At 41.2% G+C, this 25512-nt stretch overlaps 1 protein-coding gene across 1 annotated transcript in view; it reads right to left on the minus strand.

The window, feature by feature from the left end:
• Positions 1-770: 770 nt before the first annotated feature.
• LOC149274399 (epidermal growth factor receptor kinase substrate 8-like protein 1) overlaps positions 771-25512 on the minus strand; it is a 45152-nt gene continuing 20410 nt past the window's right edge. Inside the window, exons 3-19 of the mRNA XM_089505538.1 lie at positions 12822-12880; positions 11332-11493; positions 10634-10783; positions 10470-10552; positions 9870-10092; positions 8242-8368; positions 7203-7291; positions 6823-6897; positions 6297-6445; positions 5947-6082; positions 5132-5190; positions 4866-4962; positions 4162-4308; positions 3459-3547; positions 2570-2755; positions 1409-1541; positions 771-857 (exon numbers count right to left, since the gene is read on the minus strand). Coding sequence (XP_089361664.1) covers positions 771-857; positions 1409-1541; positions 2570-2755; positions 3459-3547; positions 4162-4308; positions 4866-4962; positions 5132-5190; positions 5947-6082; positions 6297-6445; positions 6823-6897; positions 7203-7291; positions 8242-8368; positions 9870-10092; positions 10470-10552; positions 10634-10783; positions 11332-11493; positions 12822-12880 — 2051 coding nt within the window. The remainder of the gene's footprint in view (positions 858-1408; positions 1542-2569; positions 2756-3458; positions 3548-4161; positions 4309-4865; positions 4963-5131; positions 5191-5946; positions 6083-6296; positions 6446-6822; positions 6898-7202; positions 7292-8241; positions 8369-9869; positions 10093-10469; positions 10553-10633; positions 10784-11331; positions 11494-12821; positions 12881-25512) is intronic.

The raw sequence follows: 25512 nt of genomic DNA on the forward strand, positions 1-25512 counted from the left end.
AAATCACACCTTTTGACACCATGTAGTATTTCCAGTAGCTTGACACATACAGATGTATCCTTAGTTTCCCTGTTAAATTTAATCCACAGAGCCGACCCCATTGACTTGCGTGGGGTTTTGTTGATGAATACTAAGACGTTGCAGAAAAGTCTGGCTGCATCTGGATTACTGCGGCCCCGCGTAACGTTTGGTAGCATGAGATATACGGTCTACAGAACCGACTTATTCTCACCCAGTAACGTATAAAAAATAGAGTCCCAAAAATAGAGTAATATTCAGTTTCCTCCGTGCCTTCAAGGAGACTATCGATTAGCGGCAAAACATCAAGAAATACATTTCATTAATGCCGGAGGCTACAACGAGTATGGATTTTTCTGATTTGCCATAAGCCCATAAAACACTGTAATTGCAACCAAACCATCCCATCACGCTGAGCGGAGGAGAGGAGGACACCTGGCGATAGGGAATTTTGAGCGCGTAGTCCTGGGGCGAGCCATATTTCATGAATGATTTGCAATTAGCCTTCAGTTGCCAAGTCAATGTTTAGATCATCTTGAAAACGTCCAACCTCCAACGTCCTCGCGCTTCAGATAAATCGCGTCTCCAGTGGAAGTGATTGGATCTGGCTTATGTTTCAATTAAGTACATTTTTATATATATATATATATATATATATATATTCTTATTTATATAAAATAGATTCATTCTTTGGAGTGAGTTAAATACAGTCTATTAAAAGTTCAAGGGACCAGATGAATCGTTCCGTATTCTCAGAGGCTGACCCTTTCCATTTCACTGTCCACCTTTTTCTTCTGTCTCTCCATCACGGCCTCGAGTTCTGTAGTTTTTTTAGAGTCCTATGAAATACGTAAAGAAAAAACATGTATATCAGGGGTTTGTTAAAAATATTCCAGTTAAGACATATTTTAGCAGGCGGCACATTCATGGAGTCCAACATAAGATTTTTTTTTTAACAATTTTTTCCTAAAATGTTCCAGGTATCTTTGAATATCAACAAAATCAAATCATTTTCAATTTTCTATTTACATTTTTAGTAATAAAACTATGTATAAAAGTTGTAACACAATATACCCTGAAATCCAACATTTTGGCCAATTTTTTGATCAGTTTGATTTGTGCATGCGTACTATTTAATCTGAATGTTTAAGACATTTTCATTTATTCTATGTTCCACTTATTAAAAGGTAGGAAGTGAACAGGTTCATGAAAGGTATCTAAAGATTCTTTTTTACATATGGCATTTGTTTATTTGGCAACTTCCTGGATTTATCCGATTGGATGAATTTAGGCCACCAATTTAGGCAACACACAAAGCATTTGTTTTATGGTAGGTCCCCTTTAATCTCTGTAAATCAGGTTTTTGATATATAGATGATGGGAGTGTTACCTCAAGAAGGGATTTCTGCACCATCACTTGGCTGTATACTCTGGCTCCTTCTTCAGGACTCACTTCCTTAAACTCCTCCTTTTTGAGACTGAAGAGCTGCGCTCCATTCAATATCCCCAGCGATCGAACGGTGCTAAAACAACACACAACCATTAAAAGTCAACTTACATATGGCAGGGAAGCCAGCTAGCCTTGCGCGGGACAGTACTGATTTTGCTGCTCTATCCAACTGTCCAGCGAGCTCTACCGTCAACTGTCCACCGAGCTCTACCGTCAGCTGTCCACCAAGCTCTACCTTTAACTATCCACCGAGCTCTACCGTCAACTGTCCACTGAGTTCTACCGTCAACTGTCCACTGAGCTCTACCGTCAACTGTCCACTGAGCTCTACCGTCAACTGTCCACTGAGCTCTACCGTCAACTGTCCACTGAGCTCTACCGTCAACTGTCCACTGAGCTCTACCGTCAACTGTCCACCGAGCTCTACCTTCAACTGTCCACCGAGCTCTACCGTCAACTGTCCACCGAGCTCTACCTTCAACTGTCCACCGAGCTCTACCTTCAACTGTCCACCGAGCTCTACCTTCAACTGTCCACCGAGCTCTACCTTCAACTGTCCACCGAGCTCTACCTTCAACTGTCCACCGAGCTCTACCGTCAACTGTCCACTGAGCTCTACCACTAGCCCACATTTCAGGACAGAGGTTGAGCTTGATGGGAAAGCACTATTCGGGAAAGTGAGATGTCTGTGGAAAATGCATGAGCAAAATTGTGCGCACGCACAGTACCGCTGCCAGTTTGAGTGATGCTCCTGTTGGGAGGTATGAGCTAGTAGCAAGGCACGAGCCAATTTGGACTCCTATGCTGGAATGGTGGAGGTGCGATGAGCCACACTCAACCTTAAGTATATATGATACTAGGTGAGAAAGGGAGGTGGCGCGCCTGCTCATACCCCTTCACACTGCACAAGCCGGACAGAGCCAGGATCAAGCTAAAGATAGCTAAATATGGCATCTCCATTTGCTAATAATTTGTTAGAGGTTTAGGCCGAAGAAGAAGAGCACCACTGATAATTATTTCTGTGACATGAGCACTAAATGTACCATGCCTTATGGTTCCTTAAATTCACACACTTATATGCATTTAATACTCAAGACTCACAGCGTGCTGAAGCCTTTGGCCTGCAGCCATGCCGTAACCTCTGAAGGACTGGACTCATCTGTCAGGGGGATGGAGGTGTCGGACATCTTCTGAATGCTGAGGGGTCTTTGTGGTGCAGTGCGTCCATTTGCAAGTCTGATAAGGAGTTCCTCATTCATGTTGCTCATTCTCTTTTCTGGGGAAATAAATAAAAAGTGGTTATTTTAAAATATTTAAACACAAATTATTTAGAAAGTGTAAAAATATATTGTGGTAGAAGGACGGATAATTTATGAAAGTGTTCCTTTGGGCCATGTTCCTGCTTAGTAAGTCTTCCAGAGTTTAGTGGCTGCAGATGTTACAGCTAACGGGATGTCTGTGGACGGCGTAGGTCCAGGAGTTACTGTTGGGGCAATTGATGGAAGACAACTGTTGGTATGAACCAGAAAGTCTTGGTGGTTTTTAGAAGGATGAATCATGGAAAGGTCTAGCAGACCGATTTATATCTCTACACTGGTGGAACTGATGGAGCGTTTCTCATTCTCCAGGACATTCAATACCACAGTTTTTAAAGTCTACCAATAAATATGTATCAACAAACCTCTGCAAATGGAAGAGCCACCATTACATCATCAAGTCCAGTCACTCAACAGTGAATTGCAATGAGAAGAAACGTAACTTTATCACCTTGACTGGCTTTGCAGGGGTTGGCCCTACAAGGTGTCATTAAGCTTCCCATTAAGAGAGAAGACAATCCGAAGTTTACTCAATAGAAAACCAGTAGCAATACTACCAACAACAACCGCACAATATATTATCCCTTCCAGAATTTTTGGGGGTTCCGACACTGCTGCTTCATCCCGTGTTCCCCGTTTTCATTTGCTGGACATTACCTTGTGTAGAATTCTGTTCTTGGTTCAGACCATCCGTTGTGTCCCACTGACCACGGCTGCTCACACTCAATGGTTTCTTTGGGGGAGTAGGCGGGGGTTGTGATTTCTAGGTAGGTAAAAACATATGCGTATATCTGGTTACAAATATATCCAGCAAAATAAAACAAACTTACTATCTTAAAGTTGCTCATATATACATTTGCTCCACAGGTGTTACCTGGGAATAAGGAGATTATTCACAAAGCTGGAAGTATGCAGGAGAGCTGCAGTTTCAACACATTGATATAACTATGTATCATAAAGACCAAAACCTGGGGAGCTTCACATATAGAACAGCTAACTTAGCCCTATATAATGCATCGGACTGGCCTTCTGGCAAACTGGGCAAATAGCCAGGGGACTGGCACTGGATGGTGCGGGTAACTTATGTTTACTGTCATAGATCCAGTTCGTTAGTGTGATGGCTGCACGTATATAATTTATTCCCCAGTCTGACCCTGTCACCAACTGGACTTTGCATAACGTATAACGAGGTTGGAGTTAAGATTAAAAAAGCAACAATGGTGTCCACGTTGTTTCCGCCCTAGCACGAGAGGAAAATAAGCTGTCTCCCTATGTCAAACATATTTTGGTTTACCATTGTTTATAGGTGTCATAGAACACAGTCAGAATGGATTGTGGCAAGATATATAATGCTCCAAACTATCTCAGATGATGTACCTTCATCGGGCTCGAAGGTTGGGAGCCATTCTGTTTGGCTTTGATGATGTCCGCTTCGGTGGCAGGAGCAAGGATGTTAAAGGGGACGTATCCGATTTGTCCGAAGCGATTCTGCACCTTCCACCACTTCTTGGAGTCATCTATAACCTTAACAGAAAGAGCAAGATAGAAATAAGTAAAAGTAACATTTACACGACTACTGTTCCAGCGTCTGGTTTGAGTAATAATATTATTCACAAGTAAACCTGAGACGGCCTTTCTAAGGAATGGACTTTCTGGTCTTCTAAAGGAGCGAAGCTGTACAATTCCTACAGTGGTTATCATGGGGTAGCGCACGTCAATTATTACTTTGCTATTTGTACAATCGTAGAACCTTATAGGGAGGTTGTCAATATACATTTGGATCCTCTATATTATTTAGTGTGGTCGTATTCTCTATGACAGGACATCCTTACATACTTTGAGAGCAGAGGACAGTATAGAATGAAGAAGACAGCTGGGATTTTATTATATTTGTGTATACTCTATATTTTCTCCTTTTTGTATAAGGTGGTGATCCAGTAGCATTTATTTTAATAGATTAGGTTTTTTATTTTTATTTTATCTGACTTTGTTACGAAAGTCTCCGGGGTTATGGTGTAGGGAAGACCCTCTTGATTTTTCAACTAAAGGGGGGCTACAGGATTTCTTTGCGTTATACCGACCTCTAGAACCTCTCCTTGTAACACTGATAGCTCGTTACTGTTCCTCGCAACAAAATCGTAAGTACAGCTCACAAGTTTCCGGTCTGTTTCCTGGTGCCTGGAGATGGTGAGAACAAACCCAGTAAGTACGGGACAATTTATTAAATTACTTATTTAGCAATCCTACTCTCAGAACTCTTTCAAGTGAGGTCTTGAGACACATTAGCCAAATTGGTTAAAAAAAACCTGTTTATAGAATTCTTTAATTTTATTTTCTCGCATCTTACATATCGTGCGCAATCTTAGGCAGGGGCTTAATGTCTCTATGGGAGCACCGGCTCTGTATCTGCACACAAGTTAATTTGTAACATAATGTTTTTACTGGATCATAAAAAGCTTAGCAAACTAAATCTAAAAATAACAAATTATAATAAAACAATTAAAAAACAAAAACTAAAGGCGGTGATATTACATACCCGTTTAGAGCAGGAGGAGGAGTTGGCTGAAGAATCTGAGGAGCTGATTGCTATAAAGTAAATAAAAATACTTATTTAATCATGTAAAATTTTGCCTCATTTAAACTTTTTTTTTTGGGGGGGGGATAGTATAGACTACTCTTTAACTCTTAGGGAATACCTATTGGTTCTAAAGTTTGAAAAAAATGATTGTCCCCACTAAAATATTTTAGATGCACCTACAGAAACACAATATCACCCCTGAGGCTGAAACTTGACCCATATGAGAGCAATTATTTATCCAGCGGAAAAAAACAGCGTATACGAGCGCTACGGGTGCAGATAATTCAAAGGTGCACCATATACAAGCCAGATTTCTAGGCATATGAAGTTGGAATTGCAGATCAGCCTTGGTTTACATTAGACGGAAACAATCCTAGCGCGTCCACCAAGTGCACCTTATAATATGGAAATATGGAGTGCTCTTCTTCACCACTGATGATGTTGTGGTCTAACACAATGTATCGGCCGTTGGTTCTTTCATAGAGTAACCTACTGGAGTGTCTTTGCCTAATAAGCATGTTCTATCCCACAGTTGGGAAACAAAAATCAAATAAATGAATACAATATATTTTCAATCATCTTACCTGAGACCTCAGTTCTTCGTGACGGTGCTGCAGTTCTATGGGATCATCCCAAGGTTTGCCATCACTGTTGGTGGGTACCCAGCCGCTCCTGAAGGTGGGTGTGTAGGCCTCTGAATAGTCACGCGGTAACTCCAGCCTTCCAAAAACAAAACATAATGAAGGTGATACTTCAGCAGACCATCCATGGACATGCTCTGATCTCAATCATGAATCATGGAGCATTATCTGGCAGGGTCCGCAGTAACAAATAAAGGGGAACAAAATCAGGGCAGATTTACTAAGACACGCAAGGCTGTTCTTGAAACCACAACCATTAAAATGCACCGTAGACTATGTATGTTTTGCCATACCTTGGCTTTGTCCAATTGGGGCCCAGGGACGTCCATAGTTCCATCTCATTGTCATCCAAGCATTCATTCAATAGCACAACAGCCTCTTTTGTTAACATAGGACTTTTTACTGCTGCCGCCATCTCCACACCTCCTGAACTGTCCACCAGCTGAACCAGGAAAATCGGAACAATACGTTTAATAATCAGTCTTTACCGATATTTATTATTAAAGCACAATTTATCATTCAAGGCCCAGTGCCTGCTGGAGGAATGAGTCTCCAACTAGGATAAGGAGGGCAAACGTCTGGGAGCCTGAAAGCTTCTCATCCAAAGAGCATGAATTCTATGGATCTACAGATATCCACAGATATCCACACAACCAGTATGAGATCACTTCTAGTTTTGGAAACAGGGTTATGAGCAGTAATTGGGGATTTTGTAAAATAAAAAATTAAATAGCTAAGTCGATTAAAAATAAGTCAAAATGAATTAATTCACAGCACATATTAAAATATGATTATATTATTTGTTTTTTCCTAGCTTACCGTTTTAAGTGGACCAAACAAGAAGTGAATGAGCTCAGTTGAACTTGGGTTCATAATGTTGTATTTAAGTCTTGCCTGAGAAAGGAAACATGAAGCTTTTTAGGTGAACTGGTACATAAATACAATTACAATTACATACACTATCGATCTACCTAATGATCCAAAACACTTCAGTATGATCCACACACTTAATACGTTCTACTGAATTGCCATATAATGCAGTGGATCCCAACCATGCCGTGGGGGCCCTTCCTAATTCCAAAGATCAGCGGACCCCACGTCATCTGCACATGATGATTATAAACCCTGTGGACCATCTTGTCAATATTCCCAGCGTATTAGCCTCTTGCTGATTGCATTATTTGGGACTTATAGCTCACCAGAAGACAAAAGCTGTATTTGAACTTCTGCACAGCATCCTCGTACTCATCCAGCGAGGGGGGCTTTGCCCGAAGTGTCAGAAGCCCCTCTGTCGTCAATGACAAAAAGAGAAATTAAAAAAATAAGTCAACATATAAATCAGTCTAGAAAAACAGAACGCCAAAAGCAGAGACAGATAACTACTAATTATCCTGAGCAGCTACCTAGGGCCAGGAGCACACAGGGGGCACCGCTATGAAGGGGGTCCAGCCAAGGTGTTAGTTGGGGAGATAAGAGGAGTTCTCAAACCTGATCCACTAAGGACACGAACGAGTTGGAGAGATGTGATGGGGCTTGTTATATTTTGGGAAATACTCTGAGGGAGAAGCTTATTATGGATGAAGCCTCAAGCTCCATGAATTAGTCCTCCCCATCCGCGTCTACAAATATGAATAAGTAAGACTGGGGATTACGAACATATTTTAACATTTTTAAGGGGTATGGAGGGGTTTAACGATGCAGACTGATGTCTATGTGTATAAGACTAGATACTTTTTGCTTTACAGGTCATTTATCCATTTCATTTACTGATTCATATTGAATAATTCATTTTTGTTCCATATATATCTTACACATTTCTTCTATTAAAAAGGTTTGCTATGTGTGCTTTTTAGTATTTGTTTTTTAACCCTTTGAGTGTCTTATGGCAATAAAGCTCTCATTATACACTCGGCGCATTTAGCCACATCCACTTTTATCGTGCCAGCGTTTGGTGGTTTATTTCATATATATTAAGAAGGGTTTATTTATTATTGTTTCATTCATTTCATTCATTTATCTTTAGCTTTATGAATGAAAGTAATATTGTATTATATCATTTATATCTGGGTTTTGCGCATTCTTTCTTTGTTTATGACGACACATGGATGTTGATCTTCAAACACATTAAGCAATGTCTACCTACGTTAACGGGGGAAGTAAGTAACAGGGCTCACTGTTAAGAGACCCACAGCAGGTGAACACACGTTGCGTTACATGTGTCTGTACGGCAATTTTTACCTCCGGCTTCTTTTTTCTTGTTCCTTCTGGATTTTTTTCTTTGGTTCAGGACTTTAAAAGCCTCGGCAGATTTCTGAAGGTTTCCCATAAAGAACTCAATATCATCAAAGCAGTGGTTCAGCAGATCCTGCGTGGGACAAGCTATTAATTAGCGTCCATAATACCACCAACAAGTTAGAAAGATGCAAAATATGCCTTATGAATGTTCAACCTCAGATTTCTGTTGCCTTCTAGTGTTATGTTACCGAATTAAAACCCTAACTCCCTGTTTAATGAGTAAAGTGATGGGCATCGTTATACCCGACACGTTACAAAGCCTCAAAAAAACACCAAAACCAATTTCCACCCACTAAAGCGAGGGATACTCAGTGGGGAGAAAAACTCTTCTTTAAACTGGACATCTCCCCTGTACCATATTACTTCACGCAAAACAAAACCTTTTGGACCGTTCTCCAAATTCTGAACCATGGAAAAAAGTTTATGAAATAATGAACAAACAATTGATTATTGTGGGAAAATGCTTCATCTCCATGCGGGTAGATTTAAAACATCCATTTACAATATCAACGTTTTGCATCCCAAACATCCCAATTAAAGAAATCCATAAAACCAAGACCATTGGTGATCCTTGAAGGCCTGTTTGGGAGCTGTTGTCCTAAGTCGCTCGTCTTGTATATGTTACTTGATAATGTTTGCGTGGCTTGTACTATATTTCACAAAGACTCATGGGTAATAATATGCAGCCCCCCACATTGAAGACGTGGTCAAAACTCACCACCTCGCGCCCAGCTTTGATGGTCATTGGATCTAGAGGTTCTCCATCGACTGAAAGTGAAAATTATTGGGTCAGTCCTTTTGTTTCCATTATCAATAAGTAAACAGTAAAGTTCTGCCTTTACTCAATAACCCAAGACCATAATAAATCGAGAAATTAGCTCAATTCGTACGCTAAAGACAGTTCATGAAATAATAATGTTATATCACACAATGCTTTGCATAAAAATATCATATCATAGTTACCAACTGTCTGTTGAGCAGAGTTGTTCATCTGTTTCTGCTGCATCTGTGGGCTTCCAGAATTTCGGCTGACTTTCTGGGATCGCTGTATTTGGCTATATAACAGATCCTATGCGATATAAAAAATATAATATAATAATAATAATAAAAAAAATTTGTATCTACCAGACCGATCTGTACTGCATGATACCGGCACAAAACTCTGCCGATTATGTCAATAGTAAAGTTCTGGGGCAAAGTTCTAAATACAGAGCAGTCACCATGACAACCAATAAAATGCTCTTGTTGATTTTTCCAAATTTAGCTCTTTACCCCAGAATCGCTGATCGATATACTTCAGTTTGTACAAAAGGAGCAAAAGGTTTAATAAACGCTGGTTTAGGTTTAGTCACATAGGAACGATGCATTCGTGTAAAATAAATTACATTATCTATAAAATCCTTTTTTTGGGGTTGTTAATTAGATTTTTCTGTGGTGTGTATTTCAAGTGACCAAGATCACAAGGAGGAGGTGGGATGGTTGTCGGACATATTATGCCTGTTATGGTTTCCTAAATGTTAAAAGTTAACCCTTTATCGTAACGCAGACGGGAGCAAATTGCGTCACCCTACCTGTTGTGGGTCCACTGACTGCTGGATCTGAGGAGTGGGATTGATAATGACTTTGGGGTTCAGAGACGGGCTGTTTGTCTTTGAAGTCGGTCTTCGGAGTGCATCCCTCTCCAGAATTTCAGCAGGAGTCACGTACTGGGTCACCGGCTTCTTCCACTGTCCTTGCACGGGGACAGGAGAGGCCTCACCGTTGCTCTGCTGATTTATTTTCTCCTGGTTATTCCTTTAAAAAAATCAGATATGGTTAAAAAATGAGAAAAGTGCTAGAAAATCCCTAATATATATATAAAAATACATTGCAAACACACCAAAATAATACAAAAAACACTGACTCAAGTAAAAAAAAAAAAAAGTATTTTTTAAAAAACTATTAAAATGCTTTTTAAAAGTTATTGTGTAATCTGGACCCGAGTTGAGTTTCATGACTTTATTCCATAATTCTATTTATGAATAATAGTTCCTGTTCTAACAACTACTTTATTCCTCTAAAAACACCACCGTAAATCCTGGGTCTTCACTATTATTATTCTGGCGGGGAGGGTGCAATACAAAAATGTCTATTCCTAATTTTAAATAGAGAATAGAGAATAGCCGACTTACCTCAATGCTTCAGGTCTTTTTGAATTGTTGCCTGTTCTAAAATCAGACACAGCGCTAGTAATATCTTCCTTGATTAACTCTGCCTGCAAAATAAGAAGAAGCTTTCATACACTGATGACCACGATGACATATTTTGCTCCAAGGTCTCATTCAAGATGGCTTACCCCTACGTCATCGCACTGGAAGAAATGAACATCGGCGTTGGGCTGGTATTTGTCCTGGCAAACCAACAACAGCAGGCTGCGGGTTCTCCTTTCCGGCAGGACTGCGTCACATCGCTGGACAGCAGAGAGTGGAAACACTTCCAATTCCTCCTACAATGGTAAAGGGTCAATAAAATATGGCCACAATCACCCATGCTATGCCATTAGACCTGACATCCTATCTTAGCCTTGATGAAATGGAACTCTCAGCATTAAGTCGGTAGACAAGACATATTGTGGGATGTATGGAGAGCAGCGGTTGGATTGGGTTTATGTGTTATTGCTGTGGAGGATGCTAAATCACTTACATGTTGGGGGTTCTATGCCTTTGGTCTTGTGGACATATTTTATTGTGATTCTCATTTTTTTAGGGTATTACGTAACTGTCCCAATGGACTGTCCCAATGGAGTATTGGCAATATCTCTATTAGCTTAATTTCCAGTGGTAGACTGCATGTTGAAGAATACCCGGATGGGCTCACCTACTGTGGGCCACTTACATGCCTCAATAGACCCATTATTTCCATATTCACAAATGCTACTGTAACTGTGGTTACAATTTGTTAAAAAGAACGACAGGTCCGTAGATCCTGCGTGACAACTACTCGTCTTCCGTGAGTTTCAGTGAGCTAAGGAGAGTGTGTGAGAGGTGGCCGCACCTTGTTCTCTATGTCGAGAAGCTTGACAGCAGAAGTGTTTATTTGCACGATCATCTCCTGCACCCAGACTTTGCCCTTGGCATCCATGGCATTAAGTTTTCGGATGGCATCTTCCACTGTGTGAACGTCGTCGTCTTCATTGATCGTGAACGTTACCAAGTGCTGAAGGAAATACAGATAATCCTAAATCTATGTTCACAAACGGGATTCAACTAGGATTCTGCAGGTTGTTTGGTTAAAGCGGCAATTTATGTACCCACTACGAACGAAGGTGTCACCTACCAAGAGCTCTGCCTCCTGCCAATACCCTACATAAAACTAATTCAGCCTAATATATATTTATATTTAATCTATATTATATTTTAATATATATCACTGTCTATTTGCAACTGCTGGATTAGCAGAATATTTCATGGCTCATTATACAGGATTATTAGCCATAATAAATCTTGGAGTGGGTGCGACATTATTACACAAGAGCTGACACGGAACAAGCTGCGTTTCTGATATTTTTACAGTGACTGTGCGTTGCATTAACTTACTCAGATTTATTTGCATTTGCAAAATATTTTTTAGGGTGGGGCGAACATCATGCATTTGTATCTAGGAGCCCAGCCCTGAAATTCTCCTCCGTGACAGGTATAAATAATCTTACACACCTCTGGCAAATACATGTGTCAGTACCGAAAATAAATATCACATAGGTTCTAAATCTGGAACATTACGTAGCATGAAAAAATTCTGCTATCGGCAAATCATTTCCATTTTTTATAATGTTGTTGGTAGGTAGATAATATATTTTTATTGTTGGTCTGGGCGCTTATTTGCTAAATCTGAGTATTAAATAATAAATCACTTAAATGCCTTGATATGATAGGAATAGTCTTGAAAGCAGGACACAAGGAACATGGCACTAGGTGGCCACAGTGTGACATGATGTCTAATTGCCACCCACACCCGACGTCAACATCACATTCTGTCCCAGGAGGAAAAGAAATGTACACAAAGCAAATGTATAGATCAAAAGACAAGGTCCACGTCTCAGCTAAATGGGTCTCGGGGCTAGTCCTACAAAGTAGTGCCCCAATTTCCCAACCTCATAGGTAGGGCTTGGTTACTCCAGCCCTCTGCTCCCTATTAATGTATTAAATGCTAATAAACAGCAATAACGAAAAAAAATTAAAATAGTAAGAGAAAGAATAGAAAGTAGGCGAAGAATACATAAAATTGGGTCGATCATCAGTATATCGGACATAATTTTTAGGTTAACGTTATCAATATGTGAACGTCACAAACATTCCATGGAATGATAAATGATTGTCCATTAATAATTGTCCTGCAATGTGCCACGGCTAGAATAATATATTATCGGGAGTCACGTGGGACATAATGGACGGGTCACAATCCAGTCCTTTGTAATTAACCAAAGAATGGAATGGCTCACATTCTTCACCGGTGATTCAGACTATAGTTACAGCCACGTGACTTACATTAACTTGGTACTGGCTAACATCAGCCATGATGATATTTGAATACTTCTTCCTCTGTTCTGTGAAGAAATAGAAATAATATGTAAGGTTCATAAGGGAAATACACATCATGGTGTATCACATAACAGCGTAATAATTAAATGTCATTTTATAGATGTGTTCCTTGGTTTTCTTGGAAATTGCAGATGAGACACATGTGTTTTAAGTAACGTTTCAAGACATTTTACAGGAGTTCATTTTATTCTCTGCATTCACAGAGATTTACCAGTAAAAAATGAATGTTGTTCTGCATGCTAGAGAATGTTGTTCAAGAAGAACGTTTATTTCACTCCACCGTTTTGTGTGTGGTTGTAAAAGCGACATAAAATGTAAGGTAAAGAAGGGCGTCCTTGAAGAGAGATACGTGACCAAGAAATCCAGAATTTCTGAATTGCTTATTCAGCTTTCCTTGTATGCTTGCTTAAAGCAACACTCTAGCCGTCATGTGCACTTCAATGCATGTGTCAGCTAAGTGGCCCCTACGTTTTCATGTGGTCCCCATCTGCAGAATCCCGTTCCCCATGCATTTGCTCGTTTCCCATCCTCTAGTTCCTTGGCTTCCAGGAGATATGTTTGGACCTGAGAAAAAGTAGTATACTCAGCTCCAGTCAGTTTCAACTCTGACATGGCGAGGGTCGTGGTCTAGCGAGACCCCCCCATTATGAAAGTGGGCCCCGGATACACAAACATCAAAGAAGGGGCCGCATGATCAGGCCTAGCATGATCACCTCATGGCTAGGTTGCCATAGGTCAAGAGTTTATGGTGGGGTGGGGTTAAGGGTCTTTAAATGTGGCTGCTTTTCTCTGACCCTCTACCATTTTTTCTTTAAACAGGAAGGAGAGGCAGTGAGAAGCGTTTCCCTCCCACCCTCCCTTGTGTTTTTTCTGATGGTTTTTTGGTGTGGCGGGGAACTGAGGTTCTCGTCAGGTTTTATGGTTGGTTTATTCATGGTACGGGGTGAAATTGTCGCGGTTTTCATCCGAGGTATGGAATCCGTGGTTATTGTGAGTTATGGTGGGCCTTTTTTCCACGGGCAGGGTCCCATGGGAAAGGGAGGGCCTTCGTTTACACCACGAGCTAGTGCAGCTTTACGGCTTGTGGTTGGTGTACGCGGCAACATGTTGGTGTGAGTTACCTGTGTTGAGGTATCGATGTTAAGTCACTTAGTTGTCGCACGGTCGGTGGTTGTAACCTCCTTGATTCTAAAGGGTTAAGTCTGGCGGTTCGTACACTAAGGTTGGAGGTTACACAAGTTTAAGGAAATGTATGTTTTAAAGTTTGAATAAAGTTTTTTACGTGTCACAGTACTTTCATAAATAAAACTGTGGCCTTTCAAAATCCAATTTGGTGTCTGTCGTTATTTATTGAACATACACTCTCAACATGACCCACAAATGTATCTAGTGCCTTGATCATGTCTTAAGTCCCAGTGATGGCCAATCATTCTATGCCCCACAATGTCTGTTCCTGGTAATTGAAGTCCAGAGGACTCCATCTATCACTCCATGTAGAGGTCAGGAGAAGGGACCTGGGGAGGCAGAGCTGGTTGGACTGAGGGGCATGGAGTGATAGGTTGCCTGTAAAAGCTTGCGCAGGAGCGCACATAACCATGTGTGGGGCGTGTGAGAAGCCACCTTGGATGGTTTCAAAACCTGTAACAATGTCCTGTGATATTCGGAACCGCCAGGGGATATTCCTAGAGGTTTAGCTGCCAGTGGCAAAATCCACTGGACCAGTTCTACAAGGATTACAAAGATGTTGAGGTTTTTTAGGTGCTTTGGGTGCAAGGAATTTGCGTTTCCCTTGACCCCATTGCACCATTTTTTTGAGGATTGCATTTAGTTATTTTTTTAAAACAGTTTGGAACCCCTCAGGTTAATTTATAACCTAAGAAATGTATTTTATGTCTTCTAGTGTTTGGACTGAGACTAGGAGTTTGGAATTTATTCATATACAAGGGAATTCATGCAGTCATATGGGTCCAAGAGAAGATGGAGACTTTTTTCAAAGTTGACCTTTTACTGGGTCAACATAGAAAAAGATGTTGAGTCACATATGTTTGAGGTCTCGGCTTTAATATACACAAATAACCCCTTACAAAAAATTACTGCAGTTTTTCTGAAGTAATACTGCTGTTTTTTGGACATGAAAAAACTGCAATACTGCACTTTTACTGCAGTTGTACTGCATTTGTACTTCACTGTACTGCAGTTTTACTGCACTTTTTTTTTTATATTGCAAACCTACAGTTGTACTTCAATGTACCGCAGCTTTATTGCATTTGTACTTCCGTACAAAAATAACTGCAGTACAACTGCAGTACAGTGAAGCACAAATGCAGTACAACTGCAGTAAAAGTGCAGTAATACTGCAGTAAAAGTGCAGTATTGCAGTTTTTTCATGTCCAAAAAACAGCAGTATTACTTCAGAAAAACTGCAGTAATTTTTTCGTAAGGGACCAGGTCTATTTTTGGAAATATTTTTGGAGTTCCCTGATATTTTACCCATAGCTTCTCTTCCAACATGATATAGTTGTAAGAACAGAGGGTAGCCTTTACTCACCGGTGACACAAACACCAGCTTGTCTGCCTTCCTGTACGGGACCCACCCTGGTTTTCAAGGTACATGAGCATGAATATGAAGCTAATGACATGGATGACTGATGCACATGCATACAGTCGGAAGGAAACGCAGAATGTGAGATTTATCAAGCACTAAACAAAACATATAATACAACAGACTGGAATGTTCATGAACAAACACATGGGTAGGAATGCGGCTCCATCGCTTTAGAACGATAACTCTCAGCATTGGTGGTCAGTATTTGTACATAACTAACCTACAGAGCCAGGGTTACGGTTTCAATGTGGCCCCAGAAGTCTCCACCACCTCTCATCATACGAAGGCAGGGATAGGGAGGACCCACTGCGAAGATGGTGGGTCAAGTATGGTATGAAAATGTATGATTTAATGTTTAACCCAAATAAAAAATAACTGGTGCTTTATTACAAGCTTTATATATGTTTTATTGGAACAACTCAATGAAGACAACAAAGATGTACTATTTAGTTATTTTTTGTACCAGCCTTTCTCAAATAATAATATTATTTTTAACAGATTTTATTGAAGATCCATTAATCACGATGCTTTATAACCAATGATCTACTTTACAGTACTCCCAGCTTGCAATAACAGCACTTCAGCTGTTGTCAACTTATCAAAGCAAGTACAAGGAGTGGAGCTACTGGAAGCCATTGCACCAAGGGGCATTTAAAAAGGTCCTAGTGGTTATAAAAGACACAAGCCACTTGCTGAATGGGGTTAGGCAATAAGACAGTTTAGTTCTTTGGTTTGTTGGACTCCAAGGACTTATACTGTGTTTACTAAAAATTAGACTTGGGCACCAGGGGGCTCTTCGTGTTCGTCTTCGTGCTCGTCTTCGGCAAAAAAAAGAACTTCGTATTCCGCGAATATTCGCCTGGTCCTGTCTTCTCTTCGGGCGAATATTCGCGGACATTCTTCGTGCTCGGGGTTTCTTCGTTTTCCCCGGTTAAGGGGTTAAAACGGGGTTAAAGCCGCTCTGGCGCCAGGAGTTTAAATGTCCGTATGAGCAACTCTATTGGTCGTCAGCAGGGGGCTCGTCTGCCATTGGTTGATGGCAGACGAGCCCCCTGCTGGCGACCAATAGGGTCGCTCGTACAGACTGTTATACTCCTGGTGCCGTAATTGTCCGGCAGATCCCGCTGGTCTCCCTGTTCTATAATTTATTAACTGATAGAACAGGGAGACCAGTGGGATCTGCCGGGTAAGTTACAGCATTGGGGTTTTAAAAGTCTGCACGAGCGACTCTGTTGGTCGCTCGTGCAGACTTTTAAAACCCCAATGCTACAACTTACCCGGCACATCCCACTGGTCTCCCTCCCTGTTCAATTAATTAAATGTCCGTACGAGCGACCAATAAAGTCGCTCGTACGGACATTTAACTCTGTACAGGGAGGGAGACCAGTGGCATCGGCAGGGTAAGTTGCAGCATTGGGGTTTTAAAACCCCAATGCTGCAACTTGCCCTGCCGATGCCACTGGTCTTTAACTAATTGAACAGGGAGGGAGACCGATGCCACTGGTCTCCCTCCCTGTTCAATTAGTTAGTCCGTGCCGGGTTAAATGTCCGTACGAGCGACCAATAAAGTCGCTCGTACGGACATTTAACTCTGTACAGGGAGGGAGACCAGTGGCATCGGCAGGGTAAGTTGCAGCATTGGGGTTTTAAAACCCCAATGCTGCAACTTGCCCTGCCGATGCCACTGGTCTTTAACTAATTGAACAGGGAGGGAGACCGATGCCACTGGCCTCCCTCCCTGTTCAATTAGTTAGTCTGTGCCGGGTTAAATGTCCGTACGAGCGACCAATAAAGTCGCTCGTACGGACATTTAACTAATTGAACAGGGAGGGAGACCAGTGGCATCGGCACTGCCGATGCCACTGGTCTCCCTCCCTGTTCAATTAGTTAGGGGTTAACCTTTTTTTAAAGGGTTAAGGGGCCGTGCAAGTGAGCCTATTGGTCGCTTGCACGGCCCTTTAACCTATGGATTTCTGCTCCCGTTAACCCCTTCGATGCTGTGTTAACGCAGCATCGAAGGGGTTAACGGGAGCGGAAATCCATAGGTTCGCTGTCAGGGGCTACAAAGACCGTGCGAGTGAGCCTATTGGTCACCTGCAGGGTCTTTCTCTGGCATCAACCAATTGGTTGATGCCAGAGGAGGTCCCTGTAGGCGACCAATAGGCTCATTCGCACTGCCCTGTAACCCGTGACGGCGAACCTGCGGATTTCCACTTCCGGGAACTGCCGCGATGCCGCGAAGCCGCGAAGACAAGACAAGGTAAGATGAAGGGGGGGAATGGTAGACGAAGACGAAGACAATCACGAAGATCTTCGTGGTGTGTGTCTTCGTCTTCGCCTACGTTTTACCGCCGCCGTCTTCTCTTCGGCGTGTCTTCGGAACGAACACGAAAACGCACTCTTCGTGTTCGTTTCCATGTTCGCCCGAAGACGAATGCACAAGTCTACTAAAAATATCAACTTGCAAAACCCATTGCATTGGGCAAGAGCTGTCCAGGGTTTCCTCTAGCTCTTTAGGCAGATGGGGAAAAAGCCAAAGCTTTTTGTTTTTAAAAAAACCCTTGTCTGCCCTTTTTGAACTCTACACTCTACACTTGTACAGTGAAGACATTTTCATGTTGATTTTGGAAGCCCTTCTCACTGTATGCCTCCTGCTGGTGGACACTGGCCTTCCAATTTAAAAGTAGGCATGATATAAAACAGGGCCCATCAGATGCACCACGTGTAGTTTAATGGAAAAAGTCATGAACAGGATGTCAGAATTAGACATGATCAGAGTATTGGGGATCGATGTGCAGGACAGCATCGTCAGAACTGGCAAACTGGAGAGAACCATCAGCAGAAGTAGCTGGGGGGTCATGGTCAGAGTAAACGAGACATAGAAGAGGATTATTGTTGAGGGCACCAGAATAATAAGGAATGACCCTTTCAACAAGAAAGTACAGTGGCATTGTTGTCACATGTACAGCAGTAAATAGTGAGGGGACACACAAGTACTGTGGCCCACTGAGGACGGCGGATAAAGATACATTTCCCCTACTGAGAACTTGATGATACCATGACAGCCACACATTGTATAAGCATTCTTAAAATAACAATGAAAAGAATGTCAGCCTCTGTTGGACTGAAAGTTTCTGTAAAAGAACCAAAACCTACCTGATTAGATCAGATGTTGCAAAGGAAGATTCTAAATGATCGGCCAGTAAAATACTAGAAGAATGTAACTTGAAAAAACAAAAGGAAAGAAAGGAAGACTCAACCAAAAGTGAAAAAACGTGAATGAATGAATGGCTGTTATATATAAAGGAGTCCTCTGTATATCAGGCATTCAGCTACAATAATGTCGATATAGGGAATCTTAATTTCAAGTAAAACAGGAGTATTCTATAGACATTTTTTGTAAATTATTCCCTTTTGTCTGCCATTGGGGTTTGTTCATGCTGAACTTAAATCTCACGTCTGTAATGCATAAAAGATGGGGTACAGTTTAAAGGGAAACTCCTAATAATATATTTTTATTACTAGTTTGAAATAAAAAATGTGCTATTTTTTTGTTTAAAAAAATCTATTTTAATAAAGTATGTTCTTAGACAGCTGCATATTAGTTATAGGTTATCTACTAGACAAACATCATATACTACTGCCTTGTGGAAAACAATAGAATAGCTTAGTATTAATCAACTAGCTGGACACACCGAATAATAGAAGTGTATGGAGAATAAGGATTCATTGCACAAGCAGGACTTCATTAGCATTGCCATAAAGCATCAACTCAGTGTGGTGTCTGAGAAGGGAAAACCACTCAAAATATCACATGGCTGACAACAATGGCAGCCTCCAGGTCTGCAGATAAAGGCAATTTATTGGGACAAAATGAGATAAAAGCATGTTTTTGTCAAAGCTGACCTATATTACTGTGTATAGCACCACAATGATCCAATAAAAATGCTTGTTTTTCTATTAACCTTCTAAAGGCATTTTGACCTATAAATATCTAAGTTTCACATTCTCACCTAAAAAAGTTTATATATATATATATATATATATATATTATATATATAATTCAACAAACATGAGCAGTTAGCATACACATTCATGTTCCCATAGCTGATACTTCTGAATACCCAAAATAGAATAATTAGAAAAATTACAAAGTACCAAATATTCTATTTGTAAATATAACAGATTGACAGACATATATATACATATATATATATACTTACTTTTAAATGGTTAAAACTAAGCAATTGCTGTGCACTCATTTATGGGTGAAACTAAGAGCGATCTGTTCAAACTGCCGGGAAAGCATCAGTAATTCCAGTTCTCAAATGTTTCAGTAAATGGCATTTCCCTATATTTATCTTGCACAGAATCCGAAGTAAAACCAGATCCGAGGTCGCTCTGCGCACGCAACAGAGCATAGCATGGTGGCAAATACCAAATCAGCCAGTGGAGTCACATTTCTTTCTGGGTTGGATAAACACCCTTTAAGTCCAGGTGTATCTTTGCACACTGGATGCAAATAATGGCCGTGAAAGATTTAACGCCTTATTATTGCTCTGTAGAACCATACAAAGTGCCAACAAAGTCAATAAAAGAAGAAGACCACAGGGTTTAGGGAATAGCTTAACTATGGGTTTTTTTTTTACATGAATCCTGACTTCAAAAACAGTTTGATCTATTGACAAAGTGAAGTCTCAGGGTCCTTTCCTGGACCAGATCGGGGATTAAAAATCTAGCCTAGTACTTTAAGAACAGTGGCTGATAAAACGGCATGTGTGCAGCGCCTACTGGACATGCCGCCACATTCTATTCTCTTCCACCAAAAGAGAGGATCTGTTGCATTAATGGCAATAAGAGGTAAGTGAGCAAGGTCATCATGCAATGGCCCACCAGACATTTGCCTGGTTTGCCCGATGGCCAGGCCAGGCTTCGTACTCTCTAAGCTCCAACCCAGCCCAACTCACTGAGAGAGACCCCTGGTAGACTTAGTCAACCCCCACTTGTGTAAAGATATTTTGGATGGTTTGAGCACCTTTGAAATGTCACCCTGCCAATCACAATATTTTACACATGTAAACATACGTTAAGGAGGGCTGGAGAGTTAACCCCAGCTGGAAACACATCTTAACAAAATAAAGCAAAATGCATTGGGCGTAGAAGGGTACCTGCGGAGCTCTTGTATGGTCACCAATGGGATATTATAACTGATCAGAAAAAGGTGGACATTTCAGTAGGTTCTCAGTACGTATCAGTGCACCTTTCTTAGAAGGGTCACTCCAGGTTGCCAATCCAGTTCATATTAGAGACAACTTGGCAAGGCTTTCAGTTGAAGGACTTGGGTGTTTCCCATGCAATCCAGCAGGAGATTAAGTCCACAGTGCACATAGGACATCACAGGACAAGCAGGGAACCCAAACTCATGGAAACCCAGGTGGCCTGGTAGTCATTCTCCGTCATACAGAGATCAGCAATGGATGCGGCTATGATCCCCCCATGTTGCTGGCGTGCTAACAAGCCGAACAGGCTTGCGTGGAAGGTGAATGGGGCCAGCAACATTGTCTTAACACTAAGAGTGCAAAGCGCAGGGGGCTACAGAGACTTCAACATTTACAAACTGGACAAACAAGTCGAATAGCTGATGAGCCACGGAAAACATGTGGTAAAGAGCCATACAAACATAATATTATAATAAACAAATATATATATATATATATAATGTTACCACTGCCCTTTAAATACATCATCCTCTGCCGCACAAATACCTATTGGTTACATTAATGGTCCTTCATTAGACCAGCACTTTTTTGCTGCATATATTATTCCCTGCCATCATCAATGTTCCATACGTTATATTGTTGCCGTTTCAGCGCCAGTTACATACGTAATTCTCCGCCAGCTGTTACATTCGTAGTACTTTGCTTGTTATCCGACGGTGAGGTTAGAAGTTTTTTATATGGTGTTTAGGTCTCCTGGCAGTTTGACAACGCCTTTCCACGAAGAGTGAAAGTGAACTAGCTGAGATCAGGTTAGCTGCTGGCATGTTTGAGTTTCTACTCCCTGTCCCGGCAACACCCAGAACGCAGGGCTAGGTGTAAACTGGGTGCATATTATACGACAAACTAAAGCATTGAGCAGACGGGGAATAAATTGAGCTCTTGGGGGAAAAATCCACTTTATCCAAAAAAAAAATTTTTTTTTTATTTTTTTTTAATTCATTCACTTTTAGCACAAAAGTGTGTATATGTATAAAAAGCATTTGTTATAATGAAAATATATATTTTATCATATAATTAATGTACGGCTATGAGTCAGGAATTACAGTTCAACAATAAATAGTGCAGAATAATTACTTTTCAGCCTAAAGTACCAACTAATAAAATATTCTCCCACCAAACTAGCACCACGTGAGATGTACGGCTTCTTAATGTAATCACAGGTAAGGATTAGTACAAGGAACATAAGAAGGCTTTCTGATTTCAGGTATCAAGTAAAAAATATGGGATTTCTTCAACAGAGTCGTCTCCCCTTCGCCAGATTATTTACCTTTGGCCAGAAATTGTGCCGGACAGGTGTAATGTTGTATCCTACAGGAACTGTCCTCCTCCTGCTTTCTGTGTTCGCTCGGGATTTGGAACACCGTCAGACAACTGCAGAAGGAGCTGGTTCTCCTCCAGCTAAACCAGTTTGTCTTGTGACAGAAGGAAAGGTTCGGGATCTGGCACCCCCTTCCAAAGCTTGATTACTCAAACTGCAGTGTATGATATACACACATAGGACATTAGCCTTCACCATCCACAACTTCCAGTGTTACGACGCTGACCCCTTTTGCATGCTACGTTCAGGTCTTTGAAGGGTTAAGGCACCTGTAAAACTAGGTGTCACACGATACAAAAATAAGGACAAGTGGGTTTAAGACATGTGGCGTGGCAGGTAATGCAATTCTAACTATTTCAGATCTGAACACCTGTGAAGAAGGTCAAGATGACCATTTATTGCTGTGGAAAAGTTTTCCAATGAGACAGAGCGCCATATTTGTAGGGCTGTTGGTCAATGGCAGACGGGTTCTGCACCCCTATAATAGGGGTTTTTCTTTTTATGAATGAAGGATCTTGGGTTATCTGAACCTACAGATACCTGGAATGCACTATGTATTCTATATTATTAGGCAGGGTTAGGTAGAAGCAGATATCCTGCAGCCCAAGCCTGGCATGGAGGTACGCCTTGGACCAACTGACCTCTGAACTTCATGATTCTTGGCTCCTGTCTAAAGGCTTTTACGGTATTTCTTAAAAAGCCTCCAGGGAGTTTAGATTTACAGGAACTTAAACGGATATTACAGCGCACACGCATCGCCACCCATGAAGAATGCTCATTAGAGATAGTATAGAACATTCTAGAAAAATGGCTGCTCTGTAGATAACTATTCCATGACACACTTCAGCGGTGAGGTAGAAGCCAACAGACTTTAATTCGCTTTAGGAATTCATTTTTTAGAGTTGCCAACGCTTGTTCTTGTGAAGCAGTAAAGGCATGTACCGCCAATATACCAGTTTATTTAAAAACTATTTTATTTTGTTGTGTGCAGACATGTTTAGCTGCCGCACAATGGTTAATTGATGGCATTGATGTGTAAAACAATGGGGATTCGATGCACATGACAGCTTCGATTGTTTGCGTTATCCACCGCTGTGCAATACCTGTGCTTATACATACATCTTTCTGGGTTGCTACGGAAACCGGCCTCTGCAAGAGTTCCAACTCTCTTGGCCCAGTTTACTGCTTTTTGCAAGACTGGCTGAGCTGGAATGAGGCCAATATTTATAGGAGATCTTAATTTGTCGGTAAAACACTTTCCCAACCAGAAGAAAACAAGAGATTGCAAGACATACTCTTCCTTGGTGTTTGCACAAAGTCAGATGTCTGATTAACTCCTTCTGCGCACCTGCATACAAACACCAGAGCATTATTGCCCACATCTAAGGCATAAATATTGGGGATTTGGCCACACTATAGGGCCATATATTGCTTAGCCCCCCACTATGTCAAAGGATCCCACGTTTGGCGAGTCCTATTTAATGTTCATCGCTATATTGCTGGGACAGAACTGCACCTTAACGCAGTGAGACTCTTGTGTAATGTAAAGCCATCTCTGGACAGCTTCTTGGTAAGTAATATAGCCATACAAATTAGATAGGACTTGCCAAACTTGGGGTACTTTGACGTAGTGGCAGCTAAGCAATATATGGCCATATAGTGTGACGAAATCCCAATATTTATACCTTAAATAGGTGTTTTTTTGAATGGTATTCACTGGGTATGCGCTGAATTCTTGATTTGTTTGGGGTATTGTTGGTCATTCCAGCAACCCCAGAATCTGATTGTTTTTTGCCTTTTATGCTTTTAAGGTTGTACGCCCCACAAATCACAGCTATGTCACAGGATTAATCATGAACGATTTATAATGTAAGCATTTTTAGACACAAGAATTTTGCTGTAAATTGCTAAAGGGACACTTATTTTAGCCCAACATCGCTCTATACAAACCCAATCTGCCATTTCAGCTGGATACGCTCCATACACACCCGGCTGCACGCCACAAGGGCAGAAAAACTGAATGTGCAGCCTGTCGTATCCAGCCGTCGGCCACCCTGGTGTCATCAGGTGGTCGCTGGCCTTAAAGTGCCAGGGCGCCTTGTTATCTCCTTTAAGTAACTAAGTGTAATTTATTAAGGAATTTAGTATTTCTGCTGTTTCTATATATATCGGATCATGAATTTTAGTCTGGGATCCATTCATACCCAGCAAACATTCTAGAGCTTCTAGAATAATGGGACATCACAGAAGGAAAGAACTATCTGGATCCCAAAGGATGTGATATAAAGTAACCCCTGCTAAACTTAGACATGCTGCACCTGACGGGTTATTTATCACAGGAGACCGCTTATAATTTCATATTATTATTATCTACTTTTGTAAATGTCTGTTTAATGAAGGTGGGGACACGGTGAGATAGGAACAAGGCTAACATTAGCATGCGCTGAGATTTTGGTATTGGTTAGCATGTAAATAGTGCAAATATACCTAGAGTAACACGCTTAGAAAATCATTTTTTAATCATTTAAAATTTTACCCAATTAAGAATTTTTATTGGAACATTAAAGTGTCGCGTGACACAGGAGCAGGGACTGGTTGGCAACGTGCTAAAACATGTGTTTGATGTGTTTTAACCTTCAGAAGATACAATAAATGACAGGTCTGCTAACGCTTATTTGCGTAACATAATAGACAGTGCCATTAATGTTTAGTTTAAGTAGGACAGCGTGTTTAAGTTTGGTCCTGGATCTAAAATGTTTACTCACTCATGGCCGACCTAGCCCTTGTGTACAATGAGATGGTAACCAATCAGTCATTCAATTCTGCATTCAATTCAGATTAGGAGGGTCTTGGGGGTTTGGCAGGTTTGCTGGGGGGGTCAATGACAGAGCCTAGGGCTCTTGGTGCCTGCGCAGAGTCAGAAGTCCTGGCTCATGTTGACGTCCCATCTACTTCTGGAGCCAGGTGGCTGAAGTGCGCCCCCCGCCATGTAGAACCTAGGGGCAGCAGCTCCTCTCGCCCCATGGAAGTTAGAACCCTGGCCATTGGCAGCATAGTTAATGCCTACGAAGGTTCAGCGACAGACGGTGTTAGCAAATGAACTTGAGAAAGACAGTACTGCCAGCTGGCCAACAACTCTAACTCCTAAAAGTAAACAAAGATGGGGACTATAGCAGATGCCGAGAGGCCAGCTAGTCTTTAAGGTGTGTGCAGACCTGTAGGCCATCACGGCACAAATTGTTAGCATTTTACGGGGTGATGTCATCTTTAGCTAATATTTGACAAGCGTGTGGCACACTTATACAATTGACTTACACTGCCTATAATAGAAAAAACACTTCTTTATGAAACCACTAAATGTAATAATAGTTTGATTCTTTATGTATAAATATTAACATGTATTGAGTTTTTGTAAAACCTCGTTCATATTCTCAT

The sequence above is a fragment of the Sceloporus occidentalis genome, unplaced genomic scaffold, assembly GCF_023333645.1.
Source record: "Sceloporus occidentalis isolate IW3139 unplaced genomic scaffold, rSceOcc1.0.p SCAF_333, whole genome shotgun sequence".
In the NCBI taxonomy this organism is placed as follows: domain Eukaryota; kingdom Metazoa; phylum Chordata; class Lepidosauria; order Squamata; family Phrynosomatidae; genus Sceloporus; species Sceloporus occidentalis.